Below are 18,443 nucleotides of genomic sequence, written 5' to 3'. Positions count from 1 at the left end.
TAGAATAGACTTTGTTGCAATAAAGGAATGCCACAGCATTGTGCATAGCTAAAACATATGTATCTACTCATATTCAACTCTGTTATTTCCAGTTTAAAATCACATAACTCAAACAAAAACAAAAACAAACAAACAAAAAAAAAAACAGCATTACGTTATACCATATCATACCATAAGAACTTGTCCTACAGTGTTTCTTTCTTATTAGATAGTCACCTTACTTTTGAGTTTCGAGCTGCAAGAGTAATGTTGGAATAGTCTAGGTAAATGTGTTCAGATGAATCACTATATACTTATACAGATGTCAGAAGTTAGATATTTTTAAATTGTTTGACTGATTTAGCTGAGTGCCTTGTTTTCCTCAGTAGACGTGATTTCCTGGTAAACATTATGCATTCTTAATAATTCGTCTGATTATCTCTGTAGTCTTTTAATGTGGGATTTTTTTCCCATTAAATTTTTTTTCCCATTTTTTTTCCCACAATTTCATTAATGTCTGTTTAAAGGAATTAGCGTTGTGGAGGTAATAAAGAGCTTGGATTGTTTTAAGGCTTTGGAGTCTGTAATTTCCAGAGACTGAATTATTTTGCCCTCTGCAAATTGTCAAGAACTAGCTTCTAAAATCACCGAAACATACCAAGACCCATGGGTACCATCTCCAAGTGTGTTTATTCCTTTAAAAAAAATGTCTTAGCCCCTTAGTGGAAAAAATACTTGTTTTGATGGCAGATCTTCCCTTAAGAAAATGGGTGACTAGTTTTATGAGTCCTTCTTAAAGGACTTGTTAAACAACAAGTGCACTTTGTTCAGCAAACATTTTGTTGGACTCATTTCTGTGCATATGTTTAGCATCTAGAACATGCAGCTTGTGTAACCCTGTGTAGAAGAAAATATAGATGACAATTTCCAAAGGATAGGATGTTATTTTGTGAATGACACAATGTAAAATAGGAAATTGAGACTTTGCTACTAGAGGAAGCATGTTATGCTTCAGATAAGATTGTAGTGACTGGATTACTCCTCATGAAATATTTCCAAATTTTACCCTCGTTAAATAGATGTGTAGATATCAGAGTCTGTGAATTAAATGCACTTCCCCCACGTATTGTAGATACTCTGGAGATACAAACTTAACAATTACTGTGATCCAAATCATTACTGAATACAATTAGTTTAAGAATGATCACTGTATCATAACAACTGTTGTTTAGTGCACTTCTGTTGTACGAAACTAAAACTGCCTAAAGGCAAGATCTCTGGTGAGCTCTAGGTAGGTTAACAGCACCAAGTGAAGTTAACAAAATCCTGAGGAAACTCTGTCTCTGTATTTTCAGAGCTGTTCTAGAGTAATTTTGTGATGATATAATTGCTTTCCATAGAAGATCTTAAACACCACTGATTAAAATTGGTGCATCCTGAAGAGTAAGAAATTGGGGAAGGGTGGCAGGAGGCCTGTGTAGATGAGTAAGGAACTCATGAATCAACTAAAAGGAAAGAAGGCGGCCAACGATATGTGGGAAAAATGGCCTGATCACCTGGGAAGAAGAAAGGAATGAATCAACAGTGAAAGGAATATTAGGGAAAACGTGTCCCCCCTACTAAATGAGGTGGGTGCCCTCATAACAGGGGATGCTGAGAAGGCAGAGATTCTGAATGCCTTCTTTGCTTCAGTCTTCAATGCTAAGACTAGCCCTTAGGAATCCCTGGGGAGTAGGAGTGAGTGTCAGGGGAAAGGAAGACTTCCTGTTGGTTGAGGAGGATCTGGTCAGAGAGCGTCTAGCTAATATCAGTGCACACAGATCCATGGGCCCCAGTGCGATGCATCATTGTGTGCTGAGGGAGCTGGCAGAGGAGGCTGCTGAACCACTCTCTATCATCTTCGAAAGGTCTTGGCGAACTGGGGAGCTACCTGAAGACTGGAGGGTAGCCAATAGCACTTCAGTCTTCAAGGGCAAGAAGGAAGATCTGGGAGTCTCCATCCCCAGAAAGGTGATGGAGCAACTTGTTCTGCATACCCTCTCCAAGCAATTAGAAGAAAGTTATCAGGAGTAGTCAACATGGATTTGCCAAGGGGAAATCATGCTTGACCAACCTGGTAGCTTTCTATGATGTCATCTCTGGCTGAGTAGATGGCGGAGAGCAGTGGATGTTATGTTCCTTCACTTCAGCAAGGTGTTTGACATTGTCTCTCACAAAATCCTTGTTATTAAACTTAGGAAGTGTGACATAGATGAGTGGACAGTGAGGTGGATTGAGAACTGGCTGACTGGCAGAGCTCAGGGTTGTCATCAGTGGCACAGAGTCTGGTTGGAGGCCTGTAACTAGCAGTGTTCCCCAGGGGTCTGGTCTTGTTCAGCATCTTCATCAACAACCTGAATGAAGGGATACTGACCACCTTCAGCAAGTTTGCTGATAATACAAAGCTGGGAGGAGTGACTGATGGAGTAGAAGGCTGTACTGTTATTCAACAAGACCAAGTCAGACTGGAAAGTTGGCCAAAGAGGAACCTGACTAGGTTTAAAAAGAGCAAGTGTAAAATCTTGCATCTGCAAAGGAATAATTGCTCACATCAGTACAGGTTAGGGAATGACCTTCTAGAGGGGAGCTCGGTATTCTGATGGACAACAGGTTGGCCATGAGCCAGCAATGGACCATGGCCAACAGGTCGAGGAAGGTAACTCTCCCCCTCTGCTCTGCCCTGGTAAGGCCACATTTAGAGTACTGTGTCCAGATCTGGTCTCCCCAGTTTAAAATGAGAGAGATCTCCCAGAAGGCATCCGGCAGAGGACCACAAAGATGATAAAGGGTCTGGAGCATTTCCCATATGAGGAAAGGCTGAGGAAAAGAAGACTAATTAATGTTTATAAATATCTAAAGAAAGGTGGGAGGCAAATGAATGAGATGACGCTTTTCTTGGTGGTGTGTAGTGATAGGACAAGGAATAATGGCCTAAAACTTGAACATAGGAAGTTCCATACTAACATGCAGAAGAACCTCTTTATGATAAGGGTGACGGAGCACTAGAATAGGTTGTTGAGTCTTCTTCTATGGAGATAATCAAGACCTGTCTGAACACCTACCTGTGTGACCTATTGTAGGGAACCTGCTTTAGCAGGGGGGTTGGACTTGAGGTCTTGACGTCCTTTCCAATGATTCTGTGTGATTCTGATATCTTCATGTTAAATAACATTAAATTCTAGAAAATAAGGCTCTGATGCTTATTGCTCATATCAGGACTCTAAATCCCCTTGCTCATTCCTGCGTATACTTGGAAGCTAATATGTAGGGATTGGCAAAACCATGGCTCCTTCCCCAGAGTATTTGTGAGTACTCTTGCTTCTAGAAGTCACTTCCCTCCATGCTGAAGTTGCAGAATGTGTGTTTTCTGTCTAAATGGCCCATGAAGTTGCAAGCTTAGGCAAAAACCTTCAAACCAGTTATCTTCTGCATGAATACACTAGGAAACTGAAAGTTCTCAGTTTGACTTTCAGTGACAAAAAGGCAAAACACTGCAACAGAGCCTCTATTCCTTAAAGCTTAGCAGCCATATGCTGAGCTTTTATAAACTGGCACTGATGTGAAAGTTTAATATGATTTAGCGGTGCTTTTCTTTCTTTAGGGAAAACAGTACGCCAAGTTATAACTCTTGAGGATTCAGGTCTTTATTACTTGTAATATGATGTGCACAGCAAACATAATTCTAGTGCTTTGTCTCGAGGGAAAGGGAAAAGCCTCATTATTTTTAAAATTAAGCATCACTACCTGAAACTGTGCAGAAATAACCAAATAATGTTTGCATTTTCTAGTAGTTCAAAATGGCTTGGGAATCCTAAGAAACCAAATGCAGCTACTAGCAACAGTGTTTCCTGTGGGAATATAATTACAGTTTCATTTTCCTATTTCTTCTACCTTGTCTTTTGTTCCTGGATGGTAGGAATGGGAAAGATAATTAAAACCAAGGAGAAGAAACAACTAAAACCACAGTGACATTAACTGAAACAGCACAATAGGTAGCACTGAATCTTGGGCAAAGTTAATATACACTCTTCCATACAAGCATCTCACTCTCTTCCATACTTGTATCATTAAAGACCTGCTCAAGCATGTCAACTTCTTGGTGTTTAGGTTACAGAGTTCTGTACCATGGGTAATGAACTGCTGTGTTGTAGTAACATATATAGAAATAGAGGTGTGGTGAAAATAGAGAGTATTAAGTATTAGGAAATCTTATCGTGTTGCCTTGCTTGTTTTAAGTTTGAAGAGTAGTGGTGAACTAATCTGAACTTTGTAATTTAGTGTCAGGAAACACTTACTTGAAAACACGTTGTGTACATGGTTCCTAATCCAGCAAGAGTGCTGAAAACCACAGAATTCCATACTCTACTTACATTTTTATCAGCTTTATTAAATAATAAAATGGTAGCATATATTCCCTGCACTGCAAACGAATGTAACCCTGACTTCCATAAAAATCTAAGTTGAACTATTATGCATCAAAATTGCCCAAGTTCAAGCTGTAGCACAATCTCGCTCAAAGTTTGAGTTTGTCAGCCTTAAAATTCAGCATGGTGTTGTCTTGTGTGTGCAAACCACATACCTGTTTTGGAGTGGCCAGGGATCAGTGGTTGAGCTGTGTAACCACTTTGCTCTTCTCTTGTCCTTCAGAAACCTTAAAGTACTTAATGATGTTGGACACCAGTTGTTTTGTTGTTGTTTTTTTTTTTTTTTTTTTTGGCTTTCCTGAGATTGGATCAGACATGGGATCTTTAGAGTAAGTATTCACATAGCTAGTTAATGTTGTATTCAGAATAAGTCTCAGAGCTCCAGAAAAAGAGAAGAATTTATTGTGTGATCTACTTGAAAGGAACTTGTTTGTCTGAGTGTCTCCCAGACATAACATTTATCATGTAACATATCAATTGTACAAATATTGTTTTTTTAATTTCATTTTTCATTTCTGTGTTATCAGCCAGAACTAGAAGCTTCACAACACGAAGTTCTGTGCCTACTTTGGTCCAAGTACACAATCTACTCAGTTTACACCAATTACTCAGTGTTATAATGAACTATGTGGGCAAATATAGATGCACATCAATTAATTTGATTTTCTCACTTATCTTTTTCCTGATAGGTAAAGGCAGCCACTTTGTCTGCCTCTTCCTTCCTTTGTTATACAGGCAGATATCTCTCCTTAGATCCTTCTGGAAACAATTTCATTTTTATAAGCAGAGAAGCAAAACAGATAAATTAGTCAGACAGTGAGTTTGGTGCTGCAAAGAGAAGAGGTAGCAGTTCATCTCCTTCTGATTTTCTTCTAAATTTACTTTTCCTTAATTTCCCAGAGGAAATTGGAAGGATATCAAAAAGACATGTGCAGTACTGTAGTCTCAATTAGTTTATAGAGAAACAGTGCCAGAACAGGGAGATGTAACTTTATTGCATGGGACCACATGGAATCTAAGAGCTGAATCAACCTGCCATTCTTGTCTCTAATGCTCTTAATAAATAAATAAACAAATAAAATTACAACAGAACAGAATTTGAGTGAGTTCAAAAGAACATTCCTTTGCTTACTTATGCTTCAGTGTTATTCCTGGCTGCATGCATTTAGAAGTTAATCTCCTTTCCTTTTCAGCTTTCCAGTTCATCTCAGCAATTTTCTGTTGTTGTTGTTTGACTACTTTCTGCTGGCTAACTGCAATAATTGGCTTCATAAGGCAACTGCTGGGAAGAAGTAGAATAAGGAGAAGAATAGAGATCATGAATACGTTTTTACATCCTTTCAGATGCTGGGCACTTTGCATGGGAACACCTGGATGGATATTTTCCTGGTATGTGGCACAGAGGAGATCCTGTCCATGGAGAGAAGCTCTCTCTTTTGTTCGTTCAAGCTAATATGTAATTAAAAATGTATTCCTGGCATCTCACTGCACTTTTAGACACATTTTAGGGGCCGAGTTCTCTTCAGTATTTTTACAAATTATCTAGACGTGGGAACTGAATGCATTCTAAGTTTGCAGACAAAACTTACATAGCTGTGGGCTCCCTCAGTGGTAAATAGGGCATAAATAATTCTGGTAATTGAGTTTGTCCCATAACTAATCAATAAAAGAAGCACATGACTGAGTGCGGAGGTTGTTAGTGCTTGTTGAGCACACATATACAGAATGACTTGTGGATTTGGTGGTTCTTCTGTAATGCCTCTCATCAGAGAGTCACAGCACCCCATCAAAACCATTCAGAGAGGCCTTCTCTGTGGTTTGCTCACATGGTCATAGTGATTGCCAGATTTTTACAGGAGGAACTTTATATACACTGAAGGGAATGTTTCCTAGTTGATGGACATGAGGAGTTCTTAGGAAGCAGAGTGGTGCCGTCTCTCCCAGCAGGCAGCCTGACTGCAGGAGATGGATGCAGACCCTTTTTAAAGGCCAGGCTAATGCATGACTTGAAAGACAAGTGTTTCATGTTTGCTTGTTTCTTTGTTTGTTTGGTGAGGGAGGAGGAACAGGAAGGAAGTTCTTCAGCTTTTGTTTTGTCTGTAAGTCCTATGAAGATAACTTGCCAGTAGTTCCTCCTGATAGGAAAATCAGCATAAAGGTTATAGGTCAAATAGAAAGAAAATGTAAAATTATTTCCACTTCCATTATGTTTCACACAATTTTATGCAGGCTTTATAATTGTCCAGTAATGTATTGGTTTTGCTCCTTTCCCCTGCTGTTTAAATTTCAAAGTGTAAAATACTGTTTGTCAGGCTAGTGATTTCCTTTTCAGACTCTTCAGAGAAATTCTACTCCTAAATGTGACAATTTCAGTCAGAAGAATTGGTTCCCTTTTATAAAAGTCTAATGTCTTGAAGAACAGTTTTATGCTTGATGGGCATTTGCTACTTTCACTGTAAAATTGTTCATTCAGTTCATCTGCCAGTTCAAATAATAACCCATTCATCACTAGCTAATGCGATTTATTGTTACAAAAGCAGAATTTTTGAAGTGCTACCTAACAACATGGCAAGCACACATACTTTAAAAGCAACATTTCAGTGAATGCTACGAGCAGATTCTTTCCTTTGGGGATGCAATTTTCATGAACACATATCTGCAGGTTTTAAGAAACTTTACAATTTGGCAAAAGTCCCTTTTGGATTTGAAAGTCTACAACTCTAAATTAAAGTAGATTTTTATACTGAAGGTTAGTATAAGTAGCTGTGTAAGAGAGAGGCAGCGCTGCCATTTGCAACCTGACACTCACAGAGCTGAAAGAATGAGATAGCAGGCTGGGCCACAATTAGTATTAGGATATGAGATAACAGTATATAGGATAGCAGTGCCTAACTCTTCCTAGAATAGAACTACTGGACAGCAGACTTCAAATATTTGATATTTACCTCTTGAGAATATATTGTCAGTGCTAAGTTTTTATCTTAGCAGACGTAGATAGGTTGTTTTGTACCAGATATGCTGTCATTAATCATATAAACTTGATTTAAACTTCTGCAATACCTTTGAAAACAAAGTTACAGATTGGCTGTGTACTGTGTTAATAATATCTTTTTACAATCTGTGGTACAATTTTGGTTTATGAGAGCCCTTTTCTTAATCGTCATTCAAAGGATTAATAGGGGCTTCTATTACCTTTTCTTTAAAGTTCCTCATGAAGTTCACCAGCGTATCTTTTTGTTAGTAATGTACCAGCTGGAGTTCATCTGATTCTTTGAACATCTTCTGTTCTGCTCTATTTAAATACAGGTGAACAGAACGATACGAGCAATTGCAGATGAAAGCATGCCATTAATTCAAAGGACTGGATGGGCACTTTTACTATTGTATTTTTCACAACCTTGACTGATTAAGAATAACCAGCTTGTATAACCCCTTCTAAAATGACACAGCCGTGCAAAATTTCCACTGGTATGGCTGTATTCTGAAGCTTGTATTTGTTCAAGAAGTTTTCTCGACTTTCTTTTTCCCTTTTGTATGGCGGAATTAGAAAAATGGAACCTTTTTTTTTTTTTTCCTTTAACTAGAAAAAGTATTAACAAATTTATATATACACATAAAACATTTAAAGGTCCAAACGCAATCCTTTTTTACAGCAGGCATCCAGCAGAGGTCCCCCACAGCTTGCTGCTGTCAGTGCAGCCAGTGCCTGGAGAGGGGGAGGTAGAGCTGGGGAACCTTCCTGCAGCATCTGCACGAAATCAGGTAATGTTCTGATGTGCTGTGCTATGGTAACTTCGGAAAATCGCTCTGGGTTTTACTGAAACGTGAAAATGAAGGATGCTGAGGTAGCTGGTGCAACTTGGCTCCGTTTCTTCCTTTATAAGGCTGTCAAATATTGCCAAACAGCATTTGAATGGTATGGCAGAAATCACCTTTGTAGACAGCGTGGCATGTAGACAGGTCAACAGTACAATGCTTGCTTTTGCCAAGGAAATTCCAGATACCTATGAAGTTCATTCATTTTGGGGTGCTTAATGTGAGTTAGTAATTGTTAGGGAAATACAGGAAAATGAATAGAAATGTATGGTTAATAGAGGAAACAAGATCTTTTGAATACTGTTTATGTATTTTTATTCTGTCCCTTGTATCAGGAAGATAAATTTATACTGGGATACAAACACAGAATCAGCCAACTCCTTCTAGTACTTGAAGGGGGCCTACAGGAAAGATAGGGAGGGACTTTTTATTAGGGCACATAGCGACAGGATGAGGGGAAATGGCTTTAAACTGGAAGAGGGTAGATTTAGACTAGATATTAGGAAGAAAATATTTAATGTGAGGATGGGGAGACACTGGAACAGGTTGCCCAGTGAGGTTGTGGATGCCCCCTCCCTGGAAGCACTCAAGGCCAGGCTGGATGGGGCTGAGAGCAACCTGGTGTAGTGGGAGATGTCCCTGCCTATAGCAGGGGGTTGGGACTAGGTGATCTTAAAGGACCCTTCCAACCCAAACCATTCTATGATTCTTATCACACATCTTATTTCTTAGAAATAAATACAGTAGAACCTTTATATGAATGCTGTTGCACAAATTGTGTGGTGGATGCTGAGTTCATTTTAGCTTTAAACAAAATAAAGCAAGGTTATTTGGGTTCCTAAAGATAATTAAATGAACTCTGCCTTTTAGTTATTGTTTATTGTTGTAAATTACAAGTTTTGTTCTGCTTGCAGTCTACTGTGAGCATTACTCCGTGAAGTTCTCTAATGGAAAGTAGAAATCAGTTTATTACAATGCGTACAGTCAGTAATAGAAGGAAATGCACTATTTATATATACTGATCTTTAAACAAAAGCTTTTTCTAATCTGTTCTTTCATGGTGCTCTTGGTCAAAAAATTCTTAGTACAGTCATATTTTTAATAAACTTTTATAATAATTTTATTCATAAACTTTTATAATAAACTTTTATAATTAAAGGGACAAATCAGAAATTCTATTCCAGCACTAGGAACTGCCACGCTGCAGAAAATGAGACTTTACTTTTCAGATATTTGAAAAAATGTCAATTAAATACGCTGAAGCATTCCCATAGCTTGTTAGAGGTAGCTTGATCTATTCAACTTCTCATTTTGATAAATGTACTACTTTTTTTTTTGTAGTGTTACTCTCATTAATTATTCTTGAGGCAGTAATTCAACAAAATCTTTTACCAGGACCAGACCTACTGTGTCATGTAATGAGCCAACAAGAAATAGAGGGGATACCCGCAGAGCCAGAGTAGTTTGGTCTTGAATCTGTATTCTAATGTTGTAAATTGTCCTTGGGTCAGAGGATACAGCAGTCCTCCCCTTCATTGAGTTAAAATGGATGTATGTTATTAGAAGAAAATCAGCAAAGCAGATAACCAACATTACATTTTTTTTTTTTAGACTTACTATTATTAAGGCCACAGAACCCTGGATGCATTAAGTTAATCAGCTTGTCCTGCACTGACAGATTTCTTCATATCATCTTTGAAATGCGATTCCTCATTTCTGCTCCAAGAAGTCCATTACAAATGTCTCCTACAGCTTTCTGGTACGTCTCCAGTTTTAGGCTATTTCAGAAGAGGGAAAATAAGCACTGGAGAGTTTCTAATTTCATTGCTTTTTCAGCCATCTCATCTCTTTTGTAAAAGGAACAGCACTTGAGGACCACTGCTGATGGCAGGTATGACAATGTGCAAGGAGGGGATGTGTTATGTGCCCAGAGAGCAGGACCTAATATGACGTTGATGGCCTTGGAGCAGTTTTTCTGAAGATTGGACTCCTACAGAACCAGTAAGAGATCAACTGTATCCCAAATGAGCTTTACTCACCAAATGACCTTGAGAAATGATTGCAAGTAGAGCATATTTGCAAATCAGTTCTGCCATAGGAATAAAACTCTGAACTTCACTCATCATGATGTGCAGTGAGGAGCAGAGGAGGCTATATTATCTGAAATGTGCTCTGATACTCTAGGATATTAATTGAGAGAATGTATCATCAAGGCTTCAAACAATTACCTTTGTGGGATGCGTTTTGGAACTGATGGAGCCTTAAAAAAGCTAATTGTTTTGCCTGTGTCGAGTCCCAGTTGTTACATAAAAATGAATTTAATTTTCCTGCAGTGAACAGCTTGCACTTCTCACAGTTGTACTAACACCACAAAAAGAAAAAAATCAGCAGAAAGTGAAGATTCAGACTGCATGCAGATCTCTTGTGTGGCTCTTTAACCCCCAGGCCAAGAGGCCAATATCCTTAGGAATACTAAGTGAACCCTAATTTGGTGGAGATGCTCATAAAGCCAAGAGAATGGCTAGCAGTTAAAAGAGTAAGACTATCATCTCTCTCAACCTAAGTAAATCTGGACATTCATTATGAAGGGACACTTCTTGCAGGGATATTATCTCCTTGCTTAGCTGTTTTTATTGTTATACCCCACCTGAGCTTCCCCCTTTCCACCTCCCCCCCCCCCCAAGAAAAAAACAACAACACAAAACAAAACCCATGAACAGTTTTATAGTTAAAATTACTATTAATGATCTGTTTTGGAGTTTGTGTCTTTCTGGTTCCTACTGGGTATGAAGAAATGAATACCTGTGAAACTGACCAGTGCCAAGTTACTCCTCTGAAGAAATTTTGCACTACAAGTAGCCTTAAAAATCCTTTTATACACTGCTTTGTTCATAGCGACAGGAATAAATGTTTCCTGCTAAAAATGTCAGACTACTGTGGCATTCAAGCAATATAGATATGATCCTTCTCCTGCTAATATAAAGCAAACATTTGATTAACTGGACATAAGAGCAGAGCCAGTGTATTCAGTCTTGAATGTCAAACTACTATTCTGCTAATTTCCCAGAAGAGTGCTCTTAAGCCTTATTATTAAATGGATCATCATAAGAATTTGACAAGGACACAAAGAAGTGTTTGTATTTATTGAAAAGAACTAAATTTGAATTGTGATGGTGTTATCTTTTCTTGTATTTCCTAATACTAGTTTGTAATGAAAAAAAAGTACTAAATTTCAAAGATTTTTGAATATTTCTTTTCAAAACCAAATAAGATTAAGAAAAATATCTTATAGTTATACAGTATTTACAACAGTGATGCTAGTTGTACCACTAATGCACAGCTTTTGGAAAAGACTACGACTACATTTTCCTGTCACCAGTAGTATTCTTTCTGGGGAAATAATATTTTTGACAAAGTATGTGTCAAAATCAATGGGTATTCCATCCAAGAACATATCGTATTTTTACTATAAAACGAGGCAAAGTTTGTTGAGGAGACCAGGAGGTCATGGTAACCTTTGGAGTACAGCAGATGTCACTATTATTTCTGAGATTGCAGAGTTTTAAGGTGCTGTGGTTAGACTTGCCAATTTAGATAACTTCGTACCACAGTATGACAGAGATCATCTTAATGGCATAGGACAGTGCATTATGAACGATCACAGGGCAAAACTGTCCTTATTGAATGGTTGGAAAGAAAATGCTTGCACTTCAGAGAAACAGTTTGAGAGTGGTACGGGCATGTGTACACATACTCATTTATCACTTCTCACTTCCTAACATTTCAAAACTTGCAATAAAGTTCCTGGTCACATGTGGGAGTAACAGTGTTCAGTGGTGTTGTCAGGGGCAGACATTTCAGAAGGGTCTGTTTAGGCTGTATTCCTTTGTCACTGGCACAGTATGGCTAGCTAATCATAGCAGAAATATGGTTTTTTTTTCTTTCTGTTTCTGCCTTTCATTTCTCTTCCTATCAAAAGTCACGTTAATTGAAAATGAACAAAAACAGCAGCTCTGTCTGCCTTCATTGGAACGGCAACACTTAACCAATTACACTAGCATCAAAACCAATCAATTTCAGGAGTCTCCATTAGGTAGCGCGTGTAGCACGCCTTAGAAAGTAAGGTTTGTTTGTTTCTCATTCAAAAGCATACAAAAGATATTAAGTAAAAGAAAAATCTGATCTTAGAGATTACAAACGATACATCATGCTCAAAAATTGTCCCCAACTTTACCTAATAACCTTGATAAATGACTTCCATGAGTATCATGATTTTATATAATTACTTCAGCCGTGAGGGCAGAAAAAGAAGAAGCTTGTCTTGCACCAGAACACTGCATTAAGGCTGTTCTTGGGCTTAATTTTTTTTTTTTTTTTTTACTTCCAGACAATATCAGTATATTTTATTGCTAGGACTTTTCATAATAAATTGCATAGGCATAGTTTGGTTTTCATCAAATTCAAAGGATAAGTTCCTGGTTCCAACCGTATTTATGAAGGATGCCTTTCTGCAGGCTATGATGTTTATGGCTGTTTATTTTTTATGCTGCAAAGATAGATACTGGACTGCTGTGAAAAAATGACTTTTTTTCTTCCAAAAGTGCAGTGATAGATGATGGAACCCCAGGGATTACAGAAGGGCTGTGTGATCTATTAATAATATTTTGGTAACATTAATTATCACAAGCATCAGTACAGAGGGAAGTTTCCATGCCATCTATCCTATTTTCATAAGGAGAGCCAATGCCTGTCTCAGCATGACTGGTAGTGGAGACTTTTTTTCCTTACCGTGCTCCTCTTCTTAGTTCTCCCACACCTTCAGGTTAGTGATTTATTTTTCATCCCTCAGGAGCTCACACTGCTAGAAAGGAAACATCATATTACGAGCTTCCAGGCTCCAGGAGCAGGGTGACATGCTTACAAAGACTGCAACCACCAGGGAATACAGTGGCAATCTGGTTTTCCTCTCTGTTTCTCCAGTGGAGTGCTGTTTCTCCACTGCCTGGTCCTCAGTGGTCGCTGCCCTGCCCAGAGCTCGTGCTCCTTGCTGCCTGACCAAGGCAATGCTCAATAGGACTGCAGCTGATGCAGATGTATGGGATATATACTTCTACCTCAGCCACTGTTGTCAAAGTACTCTGGAGGACCACAGTGGCTCCAATCTCTTCCCCTATATAAATATACTGTAGTGTCAGCCTATACTGAGTTTTTGGTGTGCTGGGATCCGCTGGCCTGGCTGGCCTGGGAGTGACCCATCTGAGATGGCACATCCTAATAGGCTCCTGTTTCCTTCACTACAGAAGGAAGAGGGACAAGGGCCAGCCATTAACAAGGTTTATGCTTTGACATTTCCAACTGTTAGCTTTGTCAGTGGTATTGTTTTATAGAACTACAAAAACCAAACCTATATTTTCCTCGTGTGAGTCAAACCGTAAGAGTTTTTAACATACATCATATATAATTATCAGCTGAGAGGATTCTTCCCCCCATTCTTTCATTAGAAGGGAAGAACCCCTTTATGACTATGTTCCCTTATTATGTGAACTCCAGTGGAACTGGCATCTGGCATTGTCTGATTCCATTCAGCAGATGCTAACAAAACAAAACTTCTATCATCTTCATTATTTAGACTTTTCATTACAGTAGTAATTTTTTCAATAGCAGTTTAACTGGCCTAAGGACTGGGGATTTAATGTGCTGTTCAAAGATTGATCTTGATGTGCTTTGTTTTCTAGCATATTTGTGTATGTACCTGCCTACCTACATAGAACAATGATACCATTCTCATGAAAATGCCACTGGACACTGCGGTGAGATGCATCTTCCCAAGATCTATAGATGTGCACGTAGGAGACAGCATCGTGCTGCCAGTCTGTTGTACAAGGAACACGTAGGAGCGCTTGCTTCAGCTCCAACTGGATTAGGACCACTCAAAAGCATGGGAAAGGGAGGATCCTTGTGCTTTAAGTTTTTCCCAGGCAGGAGAAGTGTTGAATATGCTTCATTTTTTCCTCTCTCGCTCTTTTGGGAAATGCATTCTGCCTGACTTAATTTGTTTCTTCTACTATCTTCTTCCTAAATATTCTTTGCCTGATACTGAGACCGAGGCTGCTGAAAGAAGATAGAAGGTAGGGAAAGTATTTTATTTTTATCTAACATGTCAGAGAAAAGATGGTGACATTTTGGAAACGTCAAACTCTAATGAGTATGATTGTTCTGTAAATAAAAGGTAAACACACATTCTCCCACCACTGATTGTAAACAAATTTTTAGACGTCACAGGAATAAAGAAGGTGACTAGTTGTCTTCATTTAATTTCCTACTGCCAAATTACAATTTCATGTTTTGATCAGTATAGTGGGGGCACAGATATTAACTCCATCCAGGCAAATGGACAGGGCTCTCATAAAATCACTGGCACACAGGGTAATCTTTGTGAGCTTCTGAAACTTACCCAAAGGACTTATCCAAATGTTTCTGTGTGTCACACACAGTAAAAGTTTGAGTTCTATTGAATAGAATTTAATCTGAAAAGATTTGTATTATATTTATATTATAGAAACAGTCCTAAATGTAGCAGGAAAAAAATGGTTGAAATTCTGAAAGTATATAAAGAAACGAAGAAATTAACTATGAATTGCAAATAGGAAGGAAGGTAACAGTAAAAATTAAAAATACATTAAAAGAAACCTGGAATAAATAGTAGAAGATGAAATGATGGCTACATTCCATGGTAAAAATAAGGTTAAATGACACATTGCAGTGACAAGAAAATGTGTGGATGTAAGTTGGGCATAATTTGCTGTAACTTTTATAAAACTGCATCCTTGTGTTCTCAGTGAGGATCTAGTTATTTTTTTTTTACTTACGTTTATCTAACAAGAATAACCGCAAGTATTTTCAAATTAAACAATTTTAAACTTTTAAAAAGCTACTTAGAATGTATTGTTTCAATATCCTGCAATGTTTGTACTCTATAAAATGACATACTGTAGGTTGTTAGGAGATAATAATCTGCAAAATGCAATAATCAGTGTCCAGCCAGAAACTATTTAAGTGTTTCACTAGTGAAAACAAAGAGCAGTGGGTTACTGGGAACTAGACTTCAGGGAAATACCTTAATGACAGAAACAATGATATTACCGACTAGTATGTAATAATCTCCTTACCCAATGACAGCCTGAGTCTCAAAGGTCTCAAAACTGTAACATTAGAATAATTTGAGTGTTCCTTCAAATAAAAGAACTTTTTAAAGACTATCTGGAAAAGAAGTATCCCAAGGCAAAAAAAAAAAAAACAAAACAAAAATAAATTTAAGAAAATCACGAGCCTTCCCATCCACTCATTTACAAAAACAATAACTTCATTTTTCAGACTGGAAATGCTATATTAAAGAGACTATCAGATTGGGAATTCAAATGGAGAAAAAGAAAGAATCACCAGCTAGACCCAGGGAGAAGTTTGACAGCTGAAAACTCAGAGTTGAGGTTTGTACGCTTATTGAACCCTGAGGGCAGAGGTGGGTTATGAAATTAGAGCGACCCATGGGAAATATATGTGTATATATGGATAAATTTTTTCCATTTCTGCTATGAAATGTATTGTGACCTAGGGAAGATGCATGTGATTTAACTGTGGAAGAAAAAAGACCGCTCTGGTTAAAAAGGAGATGAAGTTGGGGCTGATAGCATGTGTAGGTATGCGCACCAGGGCAGGTGTATCTTATAGCTGTTGACCAAAAGCAAAAGGGTCATCTATGATGAAATGCATCAAGATTTTGCTTTCTGGCAAAAGAGAAGAAAAAAAATCTGGCTCCATTCCCATTTTCTTTTTTCTTTCCACTATCAGCTTCTTAGATAATGAAGTCTTACGCTGATCAGAAATGTGCTACACGCTCATGGGAGCCATCAGTGCAAACACAAAGGCATAGCTATATGTAAGTCCAAGCCTGGCTGAAAATTACAAGTGACAAGCCAGAGTGAAAATTGGCTAAGGTAATCAGAGATGTGTTGTACTGGGTAAACAAGGATGAGACAGAAACAATCTCAACAATAATAACTGCCCCCAAACTCCTTTCAGGGAATGGGGCAACCTGGGAAGAAGCAGCAAAAGATGGTGTAAAGGTATTGAAAAATATGAGTTAAAGAGCAAGGGAAAAATATTTTTCTAATCCCATCCAGAAACAGACTTTCTATTAATTTAGAAAACAGTCAAAGTTGGCACTGAAGTAGTCTCAACAAGTAACTTAGTAAAAGATATGTATTTTATTATAATTAGATGTATGATTGTTAATACTGATAAGTCCAGGTGTTCGCACATTTATGACTCATTTTATATTTTGTATATTTCCAAAGTACAGACTGGCAATATTTCAGGTAATGGAATTTGTACTCTGGTTTTGTACACTGGGCATGATTTCCTATGTGCAACAGATAGAAGAACATTATAATACACTCATACAGTCTGGCCAATGCACAGAACTACCCACTCACATGAGATGCTACTAATCACAACCAAATCAGACTAATTAAGCTTAACACAGTTCATACAGCTATATGCATTAGTACGCACGAAAGGCAAACTATTTTATCTTGAGGCTCATAAAATTAAAGTATTTGGCAACATGGAATAAGGGACATTAGATCAGCTTTTATGCTGTTGTTAAGGAACCCATAGAGGACAGGATTCAAGCAGCAGGACATCATGCCAAGTAAATGACATACGCAGTACACTAATTTAAAATGTCTGTTAGAAATGAGAGTGGCATTAAAATCCGTCACAATGTGGAAAAGGTGAAGAGGCATCCAACTAAAACCAAAAACTAGGATTAGCACTGTCAGTCTGCAAAACACTCGCCTGGATCTTGTTTTAATTCTGATGATGGACTGGGATACCGTAATCATGTCCTGGATCTCTGTATTTTCCTCTGGTTTCATCTCAAAACAGACTGGTACCCCTGGGATGAATTTACTAGAGGAAGAAAGCTGGCTTTTTTCTGTGCCAGAGGTTTCTGGGAGGTCTCTGAAATCAGCATCCTGATGCTGCCTTAAAATAGCTGGCATCACAGTTGATGTCTTTTTGCTGTACCTTCTGTGGTGCTTTCGGACCAGGGCACAGCTCCAGCTGGTGTGGCTGGAGGGCTGTGCCTCCGTGCCCGTGCTCTTGGATGGGTGAAGGGTGAGGTTTATCATCTCTTTTTCTTGGAACTTGCCCTCTTTGCTGGACAGCCGGGAACCTACACTCCTGCAGACGCTGGTGTGACTAGCAGTTAAGCATACCAGTGGCAGTATGTACTGCATGAGCAGTAAGGATATGGTAAAGGCAATTCTGTATGAGTCAGAAGGCCAGGACTCAATACACAAGAGCCTGTTCTCCAGTGCCTCCAAATTGAGGCTTTTGTGGAGGTCCACAATTTTGTGGAAAACTGGAAGAGGGGAGCAAATGGCACAGCCAACGGCCCAAATGATAACTATTAAGAAATAGCCGTGCTTTGCCGTTAAGTTGCTGGAGAGGGGATATTTTATCATACGGTATCTGACTGCAGCAATAGATATTAGCATTAAAGTTGAAACCAGAACGGATGTACATTGGAGGAAGGGCATTATGTGGCACATAACAGTGCCAAACATCCACCGGTCAAGCAGGACAGACGTCAGCGTGAAAGGAGAACAAAACAGCACGACTAAGATGTCAGAAAAGGCCAGGTTACCGATGAGAATGTTTATTATTGTCTTCTGCTTGCGTTTTGTTAGAGCTGTTAGTACAAGCAGGTTTCCCACAAAGCCAGCCAGACTTATGAGTGTGTACAGCCCAATAAGAAAGTACTGTATGTCATCGACACTGCTCTTGTAGTCCTCCCAGGCAGAAAAATTCTTTGTAGTAGCAGAAGTGTTCTTGGTAGGTGTCCTGTTGGCATAATCTTTGAATCCTAAATCCATTTTATAGTCCTGCTTAGAACAAGAAAGGCATTGATTAGCAACTGAAGGAAATATGATACTGATGTACAGTAGACTGTACAGAAATGTAATTTTACTTTGTATCACCTTAATGCAAGTGAATTAATAGAGGTGTTATTATGCTGTAAGGCAATGGCATAACTTCAGGTTAATGCAAATTCCTTTGGTAGGTTTTATCATATGGCATTCAGCGCACCTAGATCTAGCAGTTGTCTGCTCATATCAAAGT

At 38.5% G+C, this 18,443-nt stretch overlaps 1 protein-coding gene across 1 annotated transcript; it reads right to left on the bottom strand.

Moving 5' to 3' along the window:
- Positions 1-16,489: 16,489 nt before the first annotated feature.
- On the bottom strand, positions 16,490-18,202 carry NPY5R (neuropeptide Y receptor Y5). The gene has a single exon (XM_010709457.4). The coding sequence runs from the start codon at positions 18,194-18,196 to the stop codon at positions 16,865-16,867; it is 1,332 nt and encodes a 443-aa protein (XP_010707759.1). The 5' UTR covers positions 18,197-18,202; the 3' UTR covers positions 16,490-16,864.
- Between the last annotated feature and the right edge of the window lie 241 nt (positions 18,203-18,443).

Source organism: Meleagris gallopavo, chromosome 4 (genome assembly GCF_905368555.1).
Source record: "Meleagris gallopavo chromosome 4, MGAL_WU_HG_1.1, whole genome shotgun sequence".
Lineage (NCBI taxonomy): Eukaryota > Metazoa > Chordata > Aves > Galliformes > Phasianidae > Meleagris > Meleagris gallopavo.
Note: the sequence above shows the minus strand (reverse complement) of the source record. Positions and strands in the feature narration are given on the sequence as shown.